This window comes from Apis florea, unplaced genomic scaffold (assembly GCF_048593485.1).
Source record: "Apis florea isolate Af1SG1 unplaced genomic scaffold, ASM4859348v1 contig_2350_pilon, whole genome shotgun sequence".
Classification (NCBI taxonomy): domain Eukaryota; kingdom Metazoa; phylum Arthropoda; class Insecta; order Hymenoptera; family Apidae; genus Apis; species Apis florea.
Genome location: NW_028256565.1, coordinates 5,961,521 through 5,979,336, shown reverse-complemented (window position 1 = coordinate 5,979,336; position 17,816 = coordinate 5,961,521). Strand labels below are relative to the sequence as shown.

General features: G+C 43.6%; 1 protein-coding gene and 1 long non-coding RNA gene across 6 annotated transcripts in view; one reads left to right on the top strand and one right to left on the bottom strand.

Moving 5' to 3' along the window:
* hth (Meis homeobox homothorax) overlaps positions 1-17,816 on the top strand; it is a 479,196-nt gene that overhangs the window by 41,448 nt on the left and 419,932 nt on the right. For 4 of the 5 annotated variants that reach the window (XM_086904800.1, XM_086904799.1, XM_012490499.3 and 1 more), the window contains exon 1: positions 5,774-9,158. The exons of the other annotated variant lie outside the window; for it this stretch is intronic. In XM_086904800.1, the coding sequence (XP_086760926.1) occupies positions 9,144-9,158 (15 nt within the window). In that variant the 5' untranslated portion in view covers positions 5,774-9,143. Of the gene's footprint in view, positions 1-5,773; positions 9,159-17,816 lie in introns of those variants that run through there. 5 annotated transcript variants of the gene reach the window in all.
* Positions 2,723-3,688, bottom strand: LOC147658142 (uncharacterized). Its single transcript, XR_015291075.1, has 2 exons — positions 3,384-3,688; positions 2,723-3,307 (listed from the first exon to the last, which is right to left on the bottom strand). It is a non-coding gene; the product is annotated as an uncharacterized LOC147658142 (long non-coding RNA).

Genomic DNA, 17,816 nt, shown 5'->3' with positions numbered 1-17,816 from the left:
TGCTCTGTTTCTTGCGCTCGAGGCTGCTTACGCCGTTGCCCCGTGTTTACTAACAGACCTTTTTTCTCACGGACCACGTCGTGGTTTCCGGATGGCGAGATACTCTCTCGCGAACGCACGCACACACACGCGCGCGCGCCTTCCTTCCAACTCTCGTTGGAAAACCATAAACACGATTACGAAACGAGGGCTGGGCTCGTCGTCGTCGTCGTCGTCGTCATCGTCGAGTGGCGGCCTGCGCGAGGATGAAAATTAGGGAGAGGGGGGGAAGAGAGAGTAGAGTAGAGAAGAAGAGGATCGAGGAGCGTTTAGGAAACGGGGAGCGGAGGGGAGGGAATATTCGGTAATTCGAGAGACATAATCGGATCGGTGTCGCGTTTCGCGAGTTGTTGAGAACGTTGGTCGGGTCAATCCGTTTGGACGAAGAGAGAGAGGGGGAGGGAAGGATCAGCTGTTTTTATACCTGGCTCTTCTCCCTGGATCGTTTTTTTTCTTTTTGAATCATCTCTCGAGGGGGAGGAGGTGGGGTTGGAAAATTGGCGCGACGACGCCTCGTGTCGTTACCGTTTCCCATTGGGTTACGATTGGTAATTAGGTAGAAGCGTATAATTGGCGGAATTGAGTCGGGGAAATGAGGCGGTAGACGGGATGCGGTTGAACGATCGGATGGATCGATTATGTTGGATCATTTTTCATCATCTCTGATCTTCGAAATTTTTATCAGAATTTTCAATCTCCACGCGTCATGTATAATCGCGTTTCTATTAATGTTACGAGTATACCGTTAGGGATTATTATTATTACTATTATTACTATCAATTCATCATTGGCACGATCGATTATTTTTTTTCTTTAATTCGAGTTTGATATTTTATCCCACCTTTGCATCCTCTCGGATTGCAATCGATCCACGCACATCTCGATTTAATTTCCCCTTTGAGTGTAACATTTAGGTTCCATAAATATAAAAGCGTGTCTTGGATGGGCGAGGCGGGATACAGAGGATAGTAGAAGTGTTGGTACGATTCCAATTTTCTTGAATCAAATATCGGATTCTTGCATCGGATGCCAAGATCGGAAATCGGTATTCACGGTTCCCTGGCTCGAAAGATACCAGGATGAGCGGAATATTTTTAATTCAATAATCTAATATACGAAGGAAAACGTGGAAACGTTGGAAAGCCGTCAAAGAATATTTATCTGCCGCCCGATATCGATATTACGGGATGCATGGATCAAGAAAAATATACCTACGTCCTCGCTGTACGGTGATCAATCTCGCGTAAAAAAATAAATCGTGGCGAGGAGGAGAGCTCGGAGAAGTCTCTAAGGTCAATAATCTGCCCTTGAACACCGCCGTCGCCCGTTCTCTCGGCACAATGCTGAAAATATATCGAGAAAAGACCAAGTTTTCGATCCTCGATGATTCTTTCCCTCCGCCCGTTCAAAACTTCGTCTTATTCTTGCTCAACCAATTTGGCCGCGTTCCTCACCCGTCGCCGAATAACGTTCGAGAGAGGACGAAAAGAAAGGCCAGCTTTTCCCTCGAACTCGAGTTTTGGCTCGTTGCCGGCGGATCGAGCGAGAATCGTCTCGGATACGCGGCTTTAACGCCTATACTACGCTCCCACGTATCCTCGGGCCCGTGAAAAACTGGTTGATGGTTTACAAGGACCACCGGCCTCGATAATTCGCCGATCGACAACTCCGATCGTTTTCATTTAACTCCGATGAAACGTTCGGATGAAAAATTACGCCCTGTTTCGTTTGTAATTATGATTAAATACTACCTCGAATAAAATTCTAAATACTCGATATTATTGAAATATATTATAATATATATATAATATATATATATATATACAGGCAATATGATTAAATAGGAGTCGAGTGAAATTAATGGAATGGAAATGGTATAAATTAAAATTATTACGACTCGTATAGAATTTTATTGGATATAATATCGAGTAAGCAAGTATTTTTACGATGTCCGTATATTATTTGGAGAAAAAAATACTTTCACCGATGAAATAGATTTATTACGAAAATTTATTTTCCAATTTTTATTACGCAATTAAATTTAATTTCGAATACACTATATATCGGGATACCTCGAACATCATAGTCTCGAACAATTGACAAAGTAACAAAGAAAACCACGCGAATAATCACATTGGTGAGTCGGTTTGAAAAAATTGTAAGACGAAGGACTCGAGGGCGAAAATCATCGGCAGGGCTAACGAAAACCGTATCACGGGAGATGAAATAATTGGGGTACGCCGCGTACACGTTTCGTCGATGGCTTAACGGTATAGGCATTGACATTGTTATGCCTGTGGGCACAATAGGGGTGACAGTAGGGAGCGGGGGGAGGGGAGGGAGAGGAGTAGGGGTGCTTCGCAGAATTACGCAGGGACAGTGGACGGGTTAGGCCGCGCACCATCCCCCATTGTATCATCGCCTCGGCCGCTATTATACCCCGTGTACCGTTTGGAAACGCCTTCCATCTTAATATAACTCCATTTCCATGAAGCGCGCGCGTTGCTCGTTTCTCGTTCGGGGTTACGTAACTAACGATCGATCGATCCAGCCACGAGAGGCAGACTTCTCGAGAAAGTTCGTAATTCGAATAACGAGTAATTCAGACTACGTTTGATGGTTGAAATTAACTGTTCGCCTCCGCTGATGGCCGAGAGTGGAACGGTTCTCGTATTCTCATCGATTATGGAATATCTCTAATTTTTTATTGCCACGCAAGAGTTTGTCCATTTTCGATTATAATTTTTGTTATCGAGAAGATGTTACGTTGTTACAATCGAGGAGAAAATGTCGAACTTTCGTTCTTTGGAAATTTGTATTTCCATGTCTCTTACTTATTATACGATTGATTAATTTTTTCGAGTAATTTTAAAGAAGGAAGAGTAATTCCGTGATATTATCTTTCCAAATAATATATATATATATATACTTAACTGTATACAATTTCCTCGTTGATCCCTTCGTTTCGTGGAAAAATCGTTCAAATTCGACGAACGGGAAAATAAAGTTTGGGTTGATTTTTATGATATTGGGCAAAGAGTGTAAGCCGTGGCTTCCGTGCGTTACGTAAAAATCGATCATCTTGGGGTATTACGCGGAGTTTAATGGCTCGTGGCTGTTTACCTCGCGAAGGGGCCAAATCGCACGGGGGAGAATCCCTCGTTACTATCGACAAGCAGCTCGGTTCCATCTCGCAGTGTGATTTATTGCGAAATAACAGGCTCCAAGTGTCCCGTGCCAGGTAAAGCCCCGACAATGTCCGGAACACCTACGAATTAACCGGATAAATGGTGTTTCGACCGACGAGAGGGGGGGAGAGAGAGAGATTGGAGAGATTCGCTCACTTTTCATAATCGTTCGAACACGGAACAAGATCGCCGCAATTTTGTTCAATTTTGGAAGAGAGAAGCTTTCCATTGCATCTCGAGTTATTGAGCGAAAAGTATAGATTATTTTTGATCGATAGATGTGACCGTTAATCTCTTGGTTTCGTGTTAACCGCAATATCTTGATTTATTTCGAAAAGGATTGAAATTGTTCATTCAGTGGTAAATTTTTGCGGTAATTAAGATTTCTCGAACAGTGGTCTAATCCCTTTTCAGAAATCTTCTGGTATGGTTTATGGTTATTGGCCATTTATGGTGTTGACCTGTGTAACCAATTTAACCACTATTATACGAAACCGTAATATCACGCTAATTTCAAAGAACAAAAGCAAATATTTTTATTGTATTTCCAAGGAAAATTTATATTGGATCTAGGAAGTTGGAGGTAATAAAATTTGGGGACTAAGTCGAAATAATTTACAATACAAATGTTACTTGTCCCTAACAGGATTAGGCATTGACTTTATAACAAATATAATAGATATTACCTGTGAAGGAAGATTAAGATTATCTAATGCCGAGTTTTAAGCCGAGTTTATAAATCGAAAGGTTGGCGCCCATTGTCCGGTTAAATGAATAGTCGTTTCTCCACGAAACGTGTAATTATCCTATTCTCGTTCGAGAAGCGTATACCAGTTTAAGATTAATGAAGAACGAACACGGCGTTTCTCTGATGTGTTTCCGAATGAATCAATTTAATCCAATTTCTCGATATTTATTGACAAAACTTTTCTCTTTCTTTTCCCTCGTCGTAATTAGCCTTTCATCTCTTCCATCTCTCCATAAAATTCTCTCGATTCGGTCTTGTTTTGAACAAAGGTTCAATCATTTTTACCGCTCTGCACTGAACAAAAGAAACAAAATATTATCGCGCGTATTAACACGCGATAATTAATTGATCATGAAACAACGAATAATCACGTTGGGAGAGGAAAAATAGTAATCGCAGGGAGAGTCGAAAAGCTAACAGCTTTTTGGATAAAAGCGATGGACCAGTTTTTGCTCGTCGCGCTGGTTTATTAATGCAACGGATGATCGTTCCTCGCTTCGTTAAAACGTAATCACGTTCAATTATCCGAACAAAGTGTCCGCCATTTCGGTCGGATAATCGAGGTCGCGCTGTAATTTGAATAAACCACCGCGCGAAAAATCCGCCGATGCGTATCGCGAGGACAAAAACGAAACGTTAACCGACTCTCCGCTTTCATCGTCGGCCGAAAATATTTTCATCCAATCGACTCCTATATATATATATATATATACGTGCCCATTTAACCTTCTTCCAGATGCAATTTTTGCGATTATAAACCAACCGATTATATCCTTCGAATCGGTCATCACGTCGAATATCTCGAAATATTTTAATAAACCTTTGCTAAGAATCCCACGGCGAGAAATATTCGTAAAAGAAGAAAGAAAGGAAGAAGAAAAAAAAAGTAAAAGAAAAAAAGAAGAAAAAGAAGAAGAAAGAGGAGAAAACAGCGAAGAGGAGAGAAGCGAGAAGCGCGAGGATTAAACGCGAAAGCAACGACGTCTGGCCCATCCTTTAATCCGGTCGAATATTAACCAGATTCGCGGCCCTGGTCCTTTCATATTTCGCCGGTGACGGCATCCTTCGACCTCCAATCCTCCTCTCCTCTCCTCGATCGAGAACCGAGAACAGAAAAGAAAGACGGTTCGAAACGAAATAAAAAAAGTGAAAGCAAAAAAAGGAAAGAGAAAAAAGAAAGAAAGAAAGAAAGAAAAATCATCTGCGAGAAATCAGAAAAATGTGGGGGTGGAGGAGGAGGATGATGAAAAGGGATACACGTCGATTCGCGACATTATGCAAACGCGATAGGGACGCTTGTGTACGCGCCACTGTCGCGAAACGCAACGGGGGCAGAGAGCCGTAGGGGTCTGGGGGGTGGAAGTGTGCCGCGCGGGATGAGAGAGAGTCATAAAATCGAGCGAAGTGAACGCCAGGAGGGAGACACTGAGTGATGTCGGTGACAGCCGCCTCTCTGCCCTCCTCCGCCTCCGCCGCCTCCTGTCGCTATTACTCACCCAACGCCGAATACCATTCAAAGTTCGAAACCGCACGTTCGCGACCCAATTCCTGCGTGGAGTCAGCTGTTCGTTCGGTTCATTCAAAGCTCGATCGACCGCCGCCGCCGCCGCCGGCTGGCCGTCCCGCGACCAGACGCGTTGAATTAATAACCGGGGAAATAACAAACAAAAAAAAAAAAAAAAAAAAGAAAGAAAGAAAAAAGAAAAAAGAAAGGCGGAAAGAAAGAAAGAAAAGGGGAAAAAAGGGGGGGGGGAGCTGGTGAAAAAAGGAAAAAGGAAAGAGGAAGGGAGGGGGGGAGGGAGGGGGAAGAGCGAGAGAGGGAAAAAGGAATAGGAGAGGAAAAAAGAAGTGGCGATAAAACGAAACGATGTTTAACGCCGGTCGAGTGTTTTCCCACCACCACCACCACCACCACCCTCCTCTCCCCCTCGATTGCCCTCCTGTGTGTGTACAACACCCCTTTGGCAGAGCGATGAAATACGGCAACGAGTCGAGAATGACAACGTCGATACGATTCTATGAATTCGTCGGATCTTCGAGCACGTTCCAACGACGGGTCTGTCCGACGGCCGGAATTTAACCGAGCATCCGTTATTTGTCAGGATCATCGACTGCGTTATTTAAGACGTCGAGCAAGAGCGACGAAACTTCTTGCCAAGAAGCGGGAATCTCCGCGTCTATTTTACTATTTCTGGCGCGATACGCGCAGTTTTTTTTTTTCCTCTCCTTGGCGAACGAACACGCGTGAAAAATTTCGAATTGTGTTCGACTTTCACTGATCGAATATATATAACAATAGTAATTTTTAAGAAGGTATTTAACGAAACTGTACGATCAGTTCGATCGATCGACACTTTCCTCGTTGTAGTATAGTACGTAGAAGTGGAAAGAACGTTCCTCCGACAAGCGCACCATATCGCATGGATTGTAAATTGTCAATTTCTAAAAACGTAACCGCGATGAGGTACGGCTAAGCTATCACTTGCGTAGTAGTCGGTTTCACCGGCACGGAAAGTGAAAAACGATACGATCGTTTCCGTCCTAGAGCTGCTTCTTCACATCGAGCGCGTAACGAGAAAAATCCGCCTAGGTAAAGATAGAAACTTGGACGTGGATCAGAGAGCGTGGTGGAGAGAAAGTCGAGTCGATTCCGGGGGGCTTCCTCTTTAGCCAGACGCAGGAATCGAAGGCATTTCTCGACGATGCCGTTCGTTCGCCGCCTGTGCCTCGTCCTCTCCTCGTGTGTTCGTCGGTCTCGTTCGTCGTCGTCCGTCGGCGGTCTCGTTGGTAGTGGTGTAGCGATGGCGGAGAATCCCGTGGTTCGCGGTCTCGCCGGCGCGGCGCTGCTGTCGGGGCGGCGTGGTGGGGATGTAGGCGGCGCCAGGGGACGCATTGGCCGCGCTCGGTGGGCGTGACTGCGCGCCTCCCACTCCTTGGCGTAGCGCGGCGCTGATTGACAGTTGGCGAACGACTGCGGACGGCGCAGGATCTAAAACCGCGCTAGGCGCTGCTCTCCACGCTCGCTCGCTCCGCTCTTCTCTTACCCGTGGATGTACCCGGTGCTTTTTCGTGGGGGAAGAACTCGAAACACGCATATTCCCGTGGCTGCCTTTGCCCGCCGGCCCGCGCGCAACATATACACCAACCTTCCACCTTCTGTCCGCCGGAGTTACGAGTGGCACACGCAGTAGTAGTTACGGTTAGGGAGGAGGGTCGGCCGCCGTCTCGCGGACAGCTCTCTCGCGCGTCACCTCTTCTCTCACTCCTCTGCGTGACCGGTTCGTTCGTTCAGTAATCGCCGCGAGGAGGAACGCGCTTCTTCTTCCGCCGCGGACTCCGTCTACGACGCGATATCCGACCGCTTTTCCACATTCGTCGCGTGGAGAATCATCGGTAAATACGAGTCGAACTCGGTTGTGTTTATCGTGTTATTGTATCGTCGTATATATTAAACGGTAATCACGGAGATCTGTTTGGCGCGCTGTTTCGGACGACATTGAAAAGGAAAACAAGAGATAATTCGTGGCTACACATCGAAGCTACTCTCGAGTGCTTGAGTTTTCGTTCGTGTCGCGCGCGAACACGCGACTACGAACGGATCTTCGAATTTCTTTTTCGAATCTTTTCGGATTTAACAACGGTGGACATTGAGACGCGCGAGAAATTTCGCGTAATTTCTCCGTATATATTTCTCTTCTCGACGAGAGAAGATCATCGATCGCGTTCGAAAGCATCGTCGAGATATCGGCGGTTTGGTGTCTCGTGTCCAAGTTCTTTCGAGGCCACACAGTGTGTCGCGCGCGCGATCCTCGCCATCCATTTGTGCTGCTCCGTTTTACCGATCACCAGTGCTATTCGAAACTGCATCGACGCCTCGACTTGGCGCCAATGATCGACGGTGTATCGAAGGATGTAAACGTGTCCTCCACAGTGACATATCTTACCGGTGTTTATCCGTGCCGTTTATTACTGTGAAATAACCAGTAATCCAGTGCATCCTCAGATATCTCTCCCTTTCTCCGACGGCCAACCCGATACATTCGTGGGCCCGATATCCATAGTGGACATCACAGAGTATCCGTGATAACTGAAGATCGTGTGACAAATACGTATGAAATATATATATATATATATATGTATATATATATATATATCTTGGTGACAAATCGAGAAAACAGAAAAAAGAAAAGAATCGTGATTTCTCTTATCCGTCGGGAAACTCGAATACCCGCCCCTTTTAAAATTTCTCGTACATTAACGTTTCTTTAATGCCTTGTCGACCGAGAGAGATCAGCTTGGCCTGGAGAGACGAGTTTAAAGAGATCGGATCGAAAAATTGATTGGGGAAAAAGAAGAGGAGACGAAAGTGAAGGAAGAAAGGAAGAATTAAGAAGAGAAGATCGACGAAGTGGAGGGATAGAAAAGGAAATCGAGCGACGCATAATATGCCGCGAGACTGACGTTACGGAGAGGCACGCTCTCTCTCTCTCTCTCTCTCTTTGGGTGGTGTCCGTACAGCGGAAGTGTGACGATGAGGAAGCACGTGTGTCCGGCCGTAGCCGTGGTCCTGCTGCAGCGTTCAACCGCGCGAGCCAAGCTGTGCTGACGCTCGTCGCTTCGATTTCTCGTCGTCGAGCAGCGTGTCGCCGGTCGACTCGGATCGTCCAAGGACCCGACGGAGGAGCCATCCGCGCAGCGTCCATAGAATTAGAGTGCGATCGAGGGGACCGTCGGGAACGGAGATTCGTTTTCAACATTCTTTGTTACTCGAAATTCTTGTTCCTCGACGTGGAAAAAGGGGAGGATAAGATATAAATAAACACATCGAAAAAGGAAAGAGAATCGAAGGGAAAAAGTGCGCGAACACGGACACGTTCGGCCAGCGACGGCATCTGGTCTTCTTCTCGTCTCTCCCTCCCTCCCCCCCTGCCCTGCCCTTCGTTGTGGATTTATCCTCCGTGATATTCGGCGTAAGGAAATAATCCGCGAGTCCTCTGAGTGTGACGAAAGAAACGGAAACGGGCAAACCGATCGCCGCGATAAGGCGGATCGAAAAGTGGGGAAACCAGTGTGTGTGAAGTGTTCGAGGTTACTTGCTTATACTGTGGGAAAATACAGCCGCTACGGTGGCTCAGCACGCAGAGTTCCCCGGCGCGGCCAGGGCGTTCATGGCGCAGCCAAGGGTACGTGATCGATGATTATACGATCTTTGGGATAGGGATCGAATATTTCGAGACGTAGGCGCGTGGTATATAGGTGTCGAATGGTAGGAAAAGTGATTTCTCTCTCTCTCTCTCTCTCTCTCTCTTTTCTCTCGATAACCGTTCCTTATCCCGAGTAATATGTGAACCGGCCGTGATATATGTTACCTCCTTGCTTCTGTAATTGTTGGGGGAATTGATAGGGAAGTGATTGATACTTGGAAAGTTTCTAAATTACTTTTTATTCGACTAACGCTGTAATGTAACGTAGGTGTCGCTTCTTGTTGCTCTTGTTGTAATTGTTATGGCAGATATCGATCATTGGAAAGTGATAGCGAATACATACACACATATTTGTGATTCGTAATTATTGTCCGCGATAAGCTTCTTGTCGCTTCTTTACATTACGATCGTTGTATCGACGATACCTAGATGAATTACAATGATTCACGCGTGGACGATATGAAGTGTCGTTTCGCCAATTAACAGGTGAAGTTGAGAATCCGATTCCACCCGTCGCTACGAGATGCTGCCCAACTCTTCGTGGCCGGTCCACGCAGGGGGATCGATGCTTAATCGGAGGCAAATGCGTGTCGGGGCGCAGGCTGGCAGGAATCTTGGAAAATACTTGTAGAGGAGAGAGTGTGCTCGATAGAATTTCGTGAAAGTGGTCGATCGGATCGGGTTAAATCGGGTTGGAACAGGAGGCCGTTGGGACGTGTCGAGTGGGATTCGTGCACGGCCGATTTGAAACAAGGGCCTCGACTTTGTTTGGCCCGTAATTGAGCAACTTGGATGCTCGAGGTGTGGTGGAGCTCGTTGCGTAGGCAAAACCGTAACGCTCGAAGGGTGTCTCTCGAGGGATCGTAAGTGTAATTTTATTCTCGACTCCTGGCGGGGAAAAAAAATTTGGTGAAAATCCTCCGAGTTGTCGAACGCTGTGCCGAATTTCACTTCGATCGATAAGGAGAAGAAAAGTGCGCGAAAAAGATTCTGGGACGATTTTATAGGGGAATTGAAAACACGCGTGGAGACGAGTGAAACAATAACACTTGGATGGCCGAGTGAAACTTGGATAAGATACGTGGTTGGAGTAAAAAAAACGAGTGGTCGCGTGCAAGTGCAGTGCCGTCGTCGATCGCAGTGTTGGAGTGGAGAGAAATTCTCGAGAGAGGCGAGGGACAAGCCGAAATTATCATTTTACGTGGATATCGAATATTGACACGCACATGTCGAGCGCCCGCCTCGAATCGATACGCGGTTGACGTTCCAGGGATTGATTACGATTCTTCCTTCGTCGATCGGAATGAACCGAATCCATTTCTATCCGTTGCTCGTTCACGGACGTGATCTACCTCATTTTTTCGCTCGTTCCTCGTCTTGGAAAATCGAACCGACGCTGGCTCGGACACTGGCTGTCCGTCGGATGTGAAATAGCGTCCACTCGATGGTGTTGTTCGATTCTAAGTTTTCGAAATAGGAAATTTGTATTCTTCCGTCGAGACGTTTCTTGGATGATGCAATTTATTTATTTTTTTTTTTTTTTTTTTTTTTTTAGTGAAAATTTGCGGGGAAAGTTTTATATAATGCTTTTTCGTAGCAAGTTTGAATCACAGGTTTTCAACGTTCCAATGTGGACAGTGATTTAAAAAGAAATCTTCTCAAACTTCTTGTCAATGTCAACATTTTATCGTTCGATTGCGCGAATAATTTTGTTTCAATTTGAAAATTGTAAAAGTTGAATTTGAAGATCTTTCTGTATCTCTATTATTCGAGAAACACGTGCCGTTCCCCAAAGAAATATTTTCTTAAGCGCGATAACGCGAGATGCAAGGATAAAATTTATCAGTCGATACCCTCGATCCATCGTGGTGTCACGATTTCCACAGTGGCCGGCTATTATAACGTTACTTCCGCGAACGTTTAATCCGACAGGTTTTCTCAAATTCCGATTCGATGATCGCACGGTTTTATCGAAAGTGAAAACGGTGATATCGGTGTCGATAAAGAGCTTTACGAGATCGCTGATAAGCGACGATCGCTCGCGTGCCAGGCGATTTTCAAGTGAACTACTAACTCACCTTCTCGTCAGTCTCTCTTCCTCGTCAATGTTGCGTTTCAACGCTGTGCTTCCGCGTTATTCTCCAACCGATACACGAATGTCTCATCGTGGAAAAAAATTATTCGATCAAACAGCTCGACGACGATTCCTCCACTTCTTCGAGGAGAATTCGATCGCGTAAAGAGCGAATCGATAAGAGGATCTCTCGAGCGAGCAACGTTCGTCCAATTGGTGAATTTCGTTGCTCTTTGTAAAGTTTGATAAAGTGAGTTATAATCGGATATTTGTGTCACGTTTTAATAATGGATCGTGGTTTTGACCGGCCGCGTTTAGAAATTTTAAACAGCAAGCGAGTTTTTGTCTCGAATGCATAATTCGAGATTCGAGGAAACGTGGAACAGCACGCGTATCGTGAACGATCCCGTGAAATAGGCGAATGAATTTTCATGTGGGAGGAATGTTGAGGTTAGCTTCCGCGGAAACTAAACTATTTGTTAAATATCGCGAACGGTACCTCGAGGCGTTTCGATTAGCCGTGAGATTTAGCCCGGTAAAAATAATTCGTGCAAAAATTCGACGTATTTTATCCGCCTGAATAATGGATTCCGACGTTCTGATATATTAATTCGGATGGAAAAAAAAAATTCAGGTGCACGCGTGTTCTGCCCGACGAATATTGTAAATTGCAGCGATGGAAGAAAGTTCTTTATTAATCTCTCTGACGCATTCATGCGCCGGAATATTTTATGTCCCGCAATATAATCTCACCGTTTCGAACTTTTTAATAAAAATGCGGAACGAAAAGAGAGAGAGAGAGAGAGAGAGAGAGATTCTTCAATTCCATATTTCCTTGTTTTCTCTTTCATTTCGTCCGAATCGCCACGCCGAATGAAATATGCGCTCCCAAGTTGTTGGCCGCCATCTTGGTCATCACTGACCGCCACCACTAACTTTAATTAACCCGTACAACAACGGCGTTGCCACTTATATTTGTCAAACGCGCGACCCTGATCGATATCGAGAGGGGAAAGAGAGAAAAAAAAAAAAAGAAATTCCGTAGAATCGAGAGTCGCGCAACTCTGTTACGCAATCTGTTTGTCTTTTTCGAATCGTGAAAATTATCCATTTCCAATCGAATGGGACGAAATATTTTCTTCCATCGTCAGTTTAAAAGTATCGAGTCTTAGTTTCCCAACGACCAGCTAATTCTTGGTAAAATTTGAGAAAGTATTCCTCAAAAATGTGGTTCGTGCTTCGAGCAACGTTTTCCTCGAAAACTTTTCGTTTGTTTTTCAAAAAAAAAAAAAAAAAAATGTGATTTGTTAATGGTAATCCACTCGATATTAAAAATCGCGGTATCGAAATGGCGATAAAGAGTGCCCTCCACTGTGTAGATCGGAAGTCGAAACGGGGGGAGGGAGGGAGGGAGGGAGGCTTTTGTGCGATTTTAATTGGGATCCAAGAGAGCGTGGAAATAATGAAAGGCGCGGATTGGCCGATCGTACGAAATAACACGGTGCATCGACGCCGTCTCGATCGGTTTCCGCATGGCGGTTCACGTTTTACCGCTCAATTTTCCCCAGCTGCCCCAAATTGCCAAGACACCATTGGCCGCTGCGTGCAGCGCCCGTATGTTTCGCGTGTGTGAATCTTCTCGTTCCACTGCCGCTATCCCAATCTACCACGAAGACGTAATTTCCGCGTTGGATCCATCCATCCATCCGGTTCCATAATATTCGATCGGGTAATTTTGTAGCGTCGTGCGTTTCCCGGAAACGTGAAACCATCCGACTCGTTTTATGCAAACAGGAGAGAATTTTCCTTCTCTCGACCTTCCTGAATTTTTTGCAACAATTGGAAATTGCCAGATTTAGTCAATTTGGTTCTTGTTTATTGTAATTCCAAATTGCGAAGCGATAATTTAAGGATAATTTCGAGAAAAAAATCGGCGTATCTTGAGATTTATTTTTACGAATGACGTTTCTCGGTTCGTCTAGATTATTTGTTAAAAAAAAATAATCTAAACTTTCAATGAAGCAATACCGTGTATTTTACGCAACCTCTCTTATCGTACGTTTTTACATTTCATTTTCAAATTTAAATATAAACACCCATGTAAAAGCGTCGTTAAATAGTACGAGATAATGAATCTTAATCTTAATCATTAGGAAACGATATCTTTCTCCATAAGATATTACTTGCCAGGAAAAAAGTAATCTTCCATCCGTCTCGACGGAGGCGAAGAACTTTGAAAGCGAATTTCTCGCTCCATCTCATTCCATCTCGCTTCCAAATACCGGATTTCTCTTCTGGAATAGGCGAGCGCGATTTCCAGGATTCCAAAAAATTTCCAAAGGGCGAAATCGAATAGCCGCGGATTTTTTTTTTTTTTTGTCCACGCCGTAGCGACGAACGAGCCGTGATTATGTATTTATGGGTATCCATCAATCACTTTCGCTCTCCCGATCGCCGCGGATATCGGCCTTTAGCCTGTGGATTAAAGTCGTATCGATTTCTCGTCGTGCGTTCCATTCGCTGGCCTCGATGAGTCGATCCTTTCCTTCTTTTTTTCTTCCTCTCCTCTCTCTCTCTCTCTCTCGTGTCCTTCTTTCCCTCTCTCTTCTTTTTCTTTTTTTTTTCTTCTTCTTTTTTCGGCTTGGTGTTTCTTCTGGTAGATTTTTCGGGGTAACGGTATACATAGAAGAGCGGCTGGAAGGAAAACGCGGCTGTCGAAAAAGAAAGTTATATCGGGGGATATCTGTCGACCTAAGGCTAACTGGTCGTCTGTCCCACTGGTCGGTGAAATTTAACGGGGAATCTCTAAATATCCTGGCGCGCGCTGTCCGGCGAAAAATATTATGGGCCGGGCGTAATATACGCGATATCGTGTCCCGTGTTTATTTCATGGTCGAGAAAGAATTTAGGTCGGGGGAGGAGGAGGAGGAGGAGGAGGAGGAGGATTAAGGATGTTGGGTGGAACGATCGGTTTTAAACATCCGTCGAATGTCAAACCTCGGCGGCAGTGGTGCATCCTCGTTTTAATTTTAGAAACGCAACTCGCCTCCAAGTCCTTGTATTATTTTCAAATTCCTGTCTCCGCTTGTTGACGAATTTGTTTGAATTATAGACACGGACGATTATTTTCGGAGTGAAAGAATCGTCTCGCCATCTTGGAGCGAGGACTTTCGTTTTTTTCATCCTGATACCAACTCTCGCTTTAACTTTGTTTCGGATTTGTTTCGATCCTCGAGAACTTTCCGACCAATCGTATACTTTTTCGAATAATTGTACATCTGTCGAGGCTAAAAATTGAAAATTTTATTATATTTCGATTATTCATCGATTTTCGAATTATTCAGTCTCTTCTTTCAATCAGGAGACACAAATTCGCGTACATTTGCATTTTCAATCATTCCACATCACGAAGAGAGAGAGAGAGAGAGAGAATTTAATTTTCAATCTTCATTCTCAATTATTTCGAACGTTGATCTCCCTCTTCTAACATCGATTTTCGAGTCGTTCTCGCTTCCATTTATCTCAAGTTCGTTTCAAATAGTGCGCGTTTTAAGACGTTTTAATCGAAATGTTGGTCGACCGAGGTCGTATCGTCCACGGATCTCGGAGCCGATTCGAGGGTTAAAATCGACGAGCTGGTCGAAAAAGAGCGGGCGATAAAACGGGCGATGCACGATGCGCCCTCGAGATAGGCGAGGCACATGGCGTTGTCCCCGATGCATGCTTGTACGTCGCAATGTTTTCCAAATGTCGACATCAATCAGAAAGTAACGAACAGTCGCCGGGTCCTTTCTCTCTCTCTCTCTCTCTTTCCCTTCGTCTCTCCTCTCCTCTCCTCTACCTTCTTTCTCCGTTCTGGAATCTCAGCCATGTTTCTGCGAGCCAAGCCGTATACACGCTCGAGGGCCGTGTCCTTTAGGCTCCATTCACAACTGGTTTCTGCCGATATAAATTTAAATCGAGGGGAGTGTGGCGCAATTAATAATCGATTTACTCGTGAAACTCGGTATCGATTCCAACAAATTGCGCCGTGGATCGGGTTTCAAAATTTGTCGTTGTACGTCAGAAAATGAGGTTAAGAGTTAAGAAGAAGTTTTACTCGAGTTACAATGTATGGTTGATGCAATAACATATCGCGAAATTTTGTAACGATTTGTATATAGATATTTGGATTTAATTTGCTATCGCGTTCTTAACGAGTTGGGGACAAAATGGGGAACGTTATTATAAATGAAAGAGAAAAAAGGAATTTGAGAATATATATAGAAGGAATATATGGAAATGGAATTTTAGAATTTTAATCATTTTCTGAATAATTATCGAATTCAGAATTTACTCGTTACGTTAACATGATAAGTCATGTTGAAATATTGAAAATTGAAATTTGTGAATTTTTAATAATTATTTAATAATTAAAGTTTACACAAGGAAAGAAAAAAAAAACTTTATTTTTCGCGAAAATTTAAATTTGCTTATCGTCGCAATTACTATGTTTTAAAATCTATCGTCACGCGATAGATAGTGTTAAGTTGAAATACTCGTAAATCAATAAAATTTTATTTTCCATGAAAATTTGAATATAATTATCCTCGTAATTATTGAGTTTTAAAAAATATTTTTTCCTTTTCCATTCCATTAGAATGGAATTAAGTTTAAATATTCGTATTAAAAAATTCTATTTTCGATAAAAAAAAAAAAAATCTACCTTCCGTGAAAATTTGAAAATAATTATCTCCATATTCGAATATAATTATCCGGTTCTAAAAATTATTTTTCCTTATTCCGTTCCGTTAAAATGACGAGATTAAGTTGAAGTGGATTCGTATTAAAAATTTTTATCTAAATTGCAGAAGAGAAAAATTGATCGTAATTATTGAGGCTTCTTTTTTCTTTTTTTTTTTTTCTTTCTTTTTTCCTTATTTAAATTTTTCAAATTAAGAAAACGAATTAATCTCGAATAACTCTGGTTGGAGAATAAAATCGTTGCTAAGCGTCACTCATCGGCCATGATACGATTAATCCGCAGCGCCATCATCGCGGACCGCAGCCACTTCTCAGAGGCGTTCAAATATCTATTTTACATTACGCTTCATCGTATTAACATCGACCAGAAGTTTATACAAACATTGCAACTAAGCCTGTAAGCTCAGTCGTGTCGACGACCCGCAGGGTAGCCGGTGACGTTAATATAGGACAACCAGCACACCATACACGATCGCCTTTCAAAAGACCGTTCAATGGAACCCATTTTCATTCCTTTTAAGTTCTAACCGAACCACAGTGACGCGCAAAAATCTTGCGTCAATCAAACTTTCTCTCTTATTCTCCTGGATACATTGACTCCATCTTTTACAAATTGCAATTGAATATCGTTTAAAATTTCATTAAAATTCTCGAAGACGAGAAATTTTACGTTACACTTTCTTTCTTTTCTTTTTTTTTTTTTAATAGAAAAGGTATTAATTTTAAAATGTAATCTCTTATTTATCGTCCGTTTATTCGCACAAACAAATTTTCTTTTCTTAGAGAAGAAAATATTACTTCTATCAATCAGATTATTATACAATGGAAAAATATTCTTTCATTGTTCGGTTACGTAATATCCAATATCAAACTGCTATTTATAAATATTTATCTTCTTATTAATAGAGATTTCTCCGATCTCAGCCGGGAATTAAAATCAACTTAGCACACACTTTTGTACATTTAAATATAAATCCACGATCTAACAATAATATTTCTAAACCACGATATATAATTCACTTTTCCAATAACTGTCAACCATATTTTCTAATTACAACATCTTGCTTGTCCCAAACGTATTAACCCGGCCGCCGATGAACGAGCCGGTGCGTGCATCTCTACCCTCTCTCTCCCCCTCCATTTTATCGAATCAAATTTTTTTCACGGTCGCCCGAGATTAATAGGCGAGTGGAGAACGACTTCGATATTTCTTCCCCCGCGCATTTATACCATTTCGAAATTGATTTCATCGAGGGTGTATAAACGACACGCCGTCCAGTCGCTACTATTTTTATACGCGGAATATGAATGGATTATTGGCAGGTGGCGAAATAGGTAGGTTCGAAAAATCGTGGGGCGGCAGATCAACGATTAATTTTCTCCTCTGTTTCTCTCCTCTCTATCGATCCCGATTTATATTTCCGGCTCGAGGACGTAATCGCGATCGGAGGCGCGCGCGCACTCGACGTATTGATCGCGAAAGAGAGGGTGCCACGCGTCTTCCGCTCGTGTGCCCCCTCGTGCTCTCGCTCGCTCGCCCCTTGTCTTCGCCCACGGTGATTTATACCTTGACGTTTAAGCACACACTCGCCTTGACCTATCCGCTTGCAAATGAGCCACCGTTTGACCACGGTGAATCCTCGTCGATCCGATCGATCCGTCCGTTTCTCTCTCACGGATCGATCCCGTTCTAATCTAACGCGAATTCTCGCCAGCCCAGCCGAGCTCTCTTCTCCATATTTCGCCTCCGATTTCTCGCGTGTTTGTAAATACGTTGTGTTTACATCAACGTTTCACGATAGAACGATATGGGTAATCGT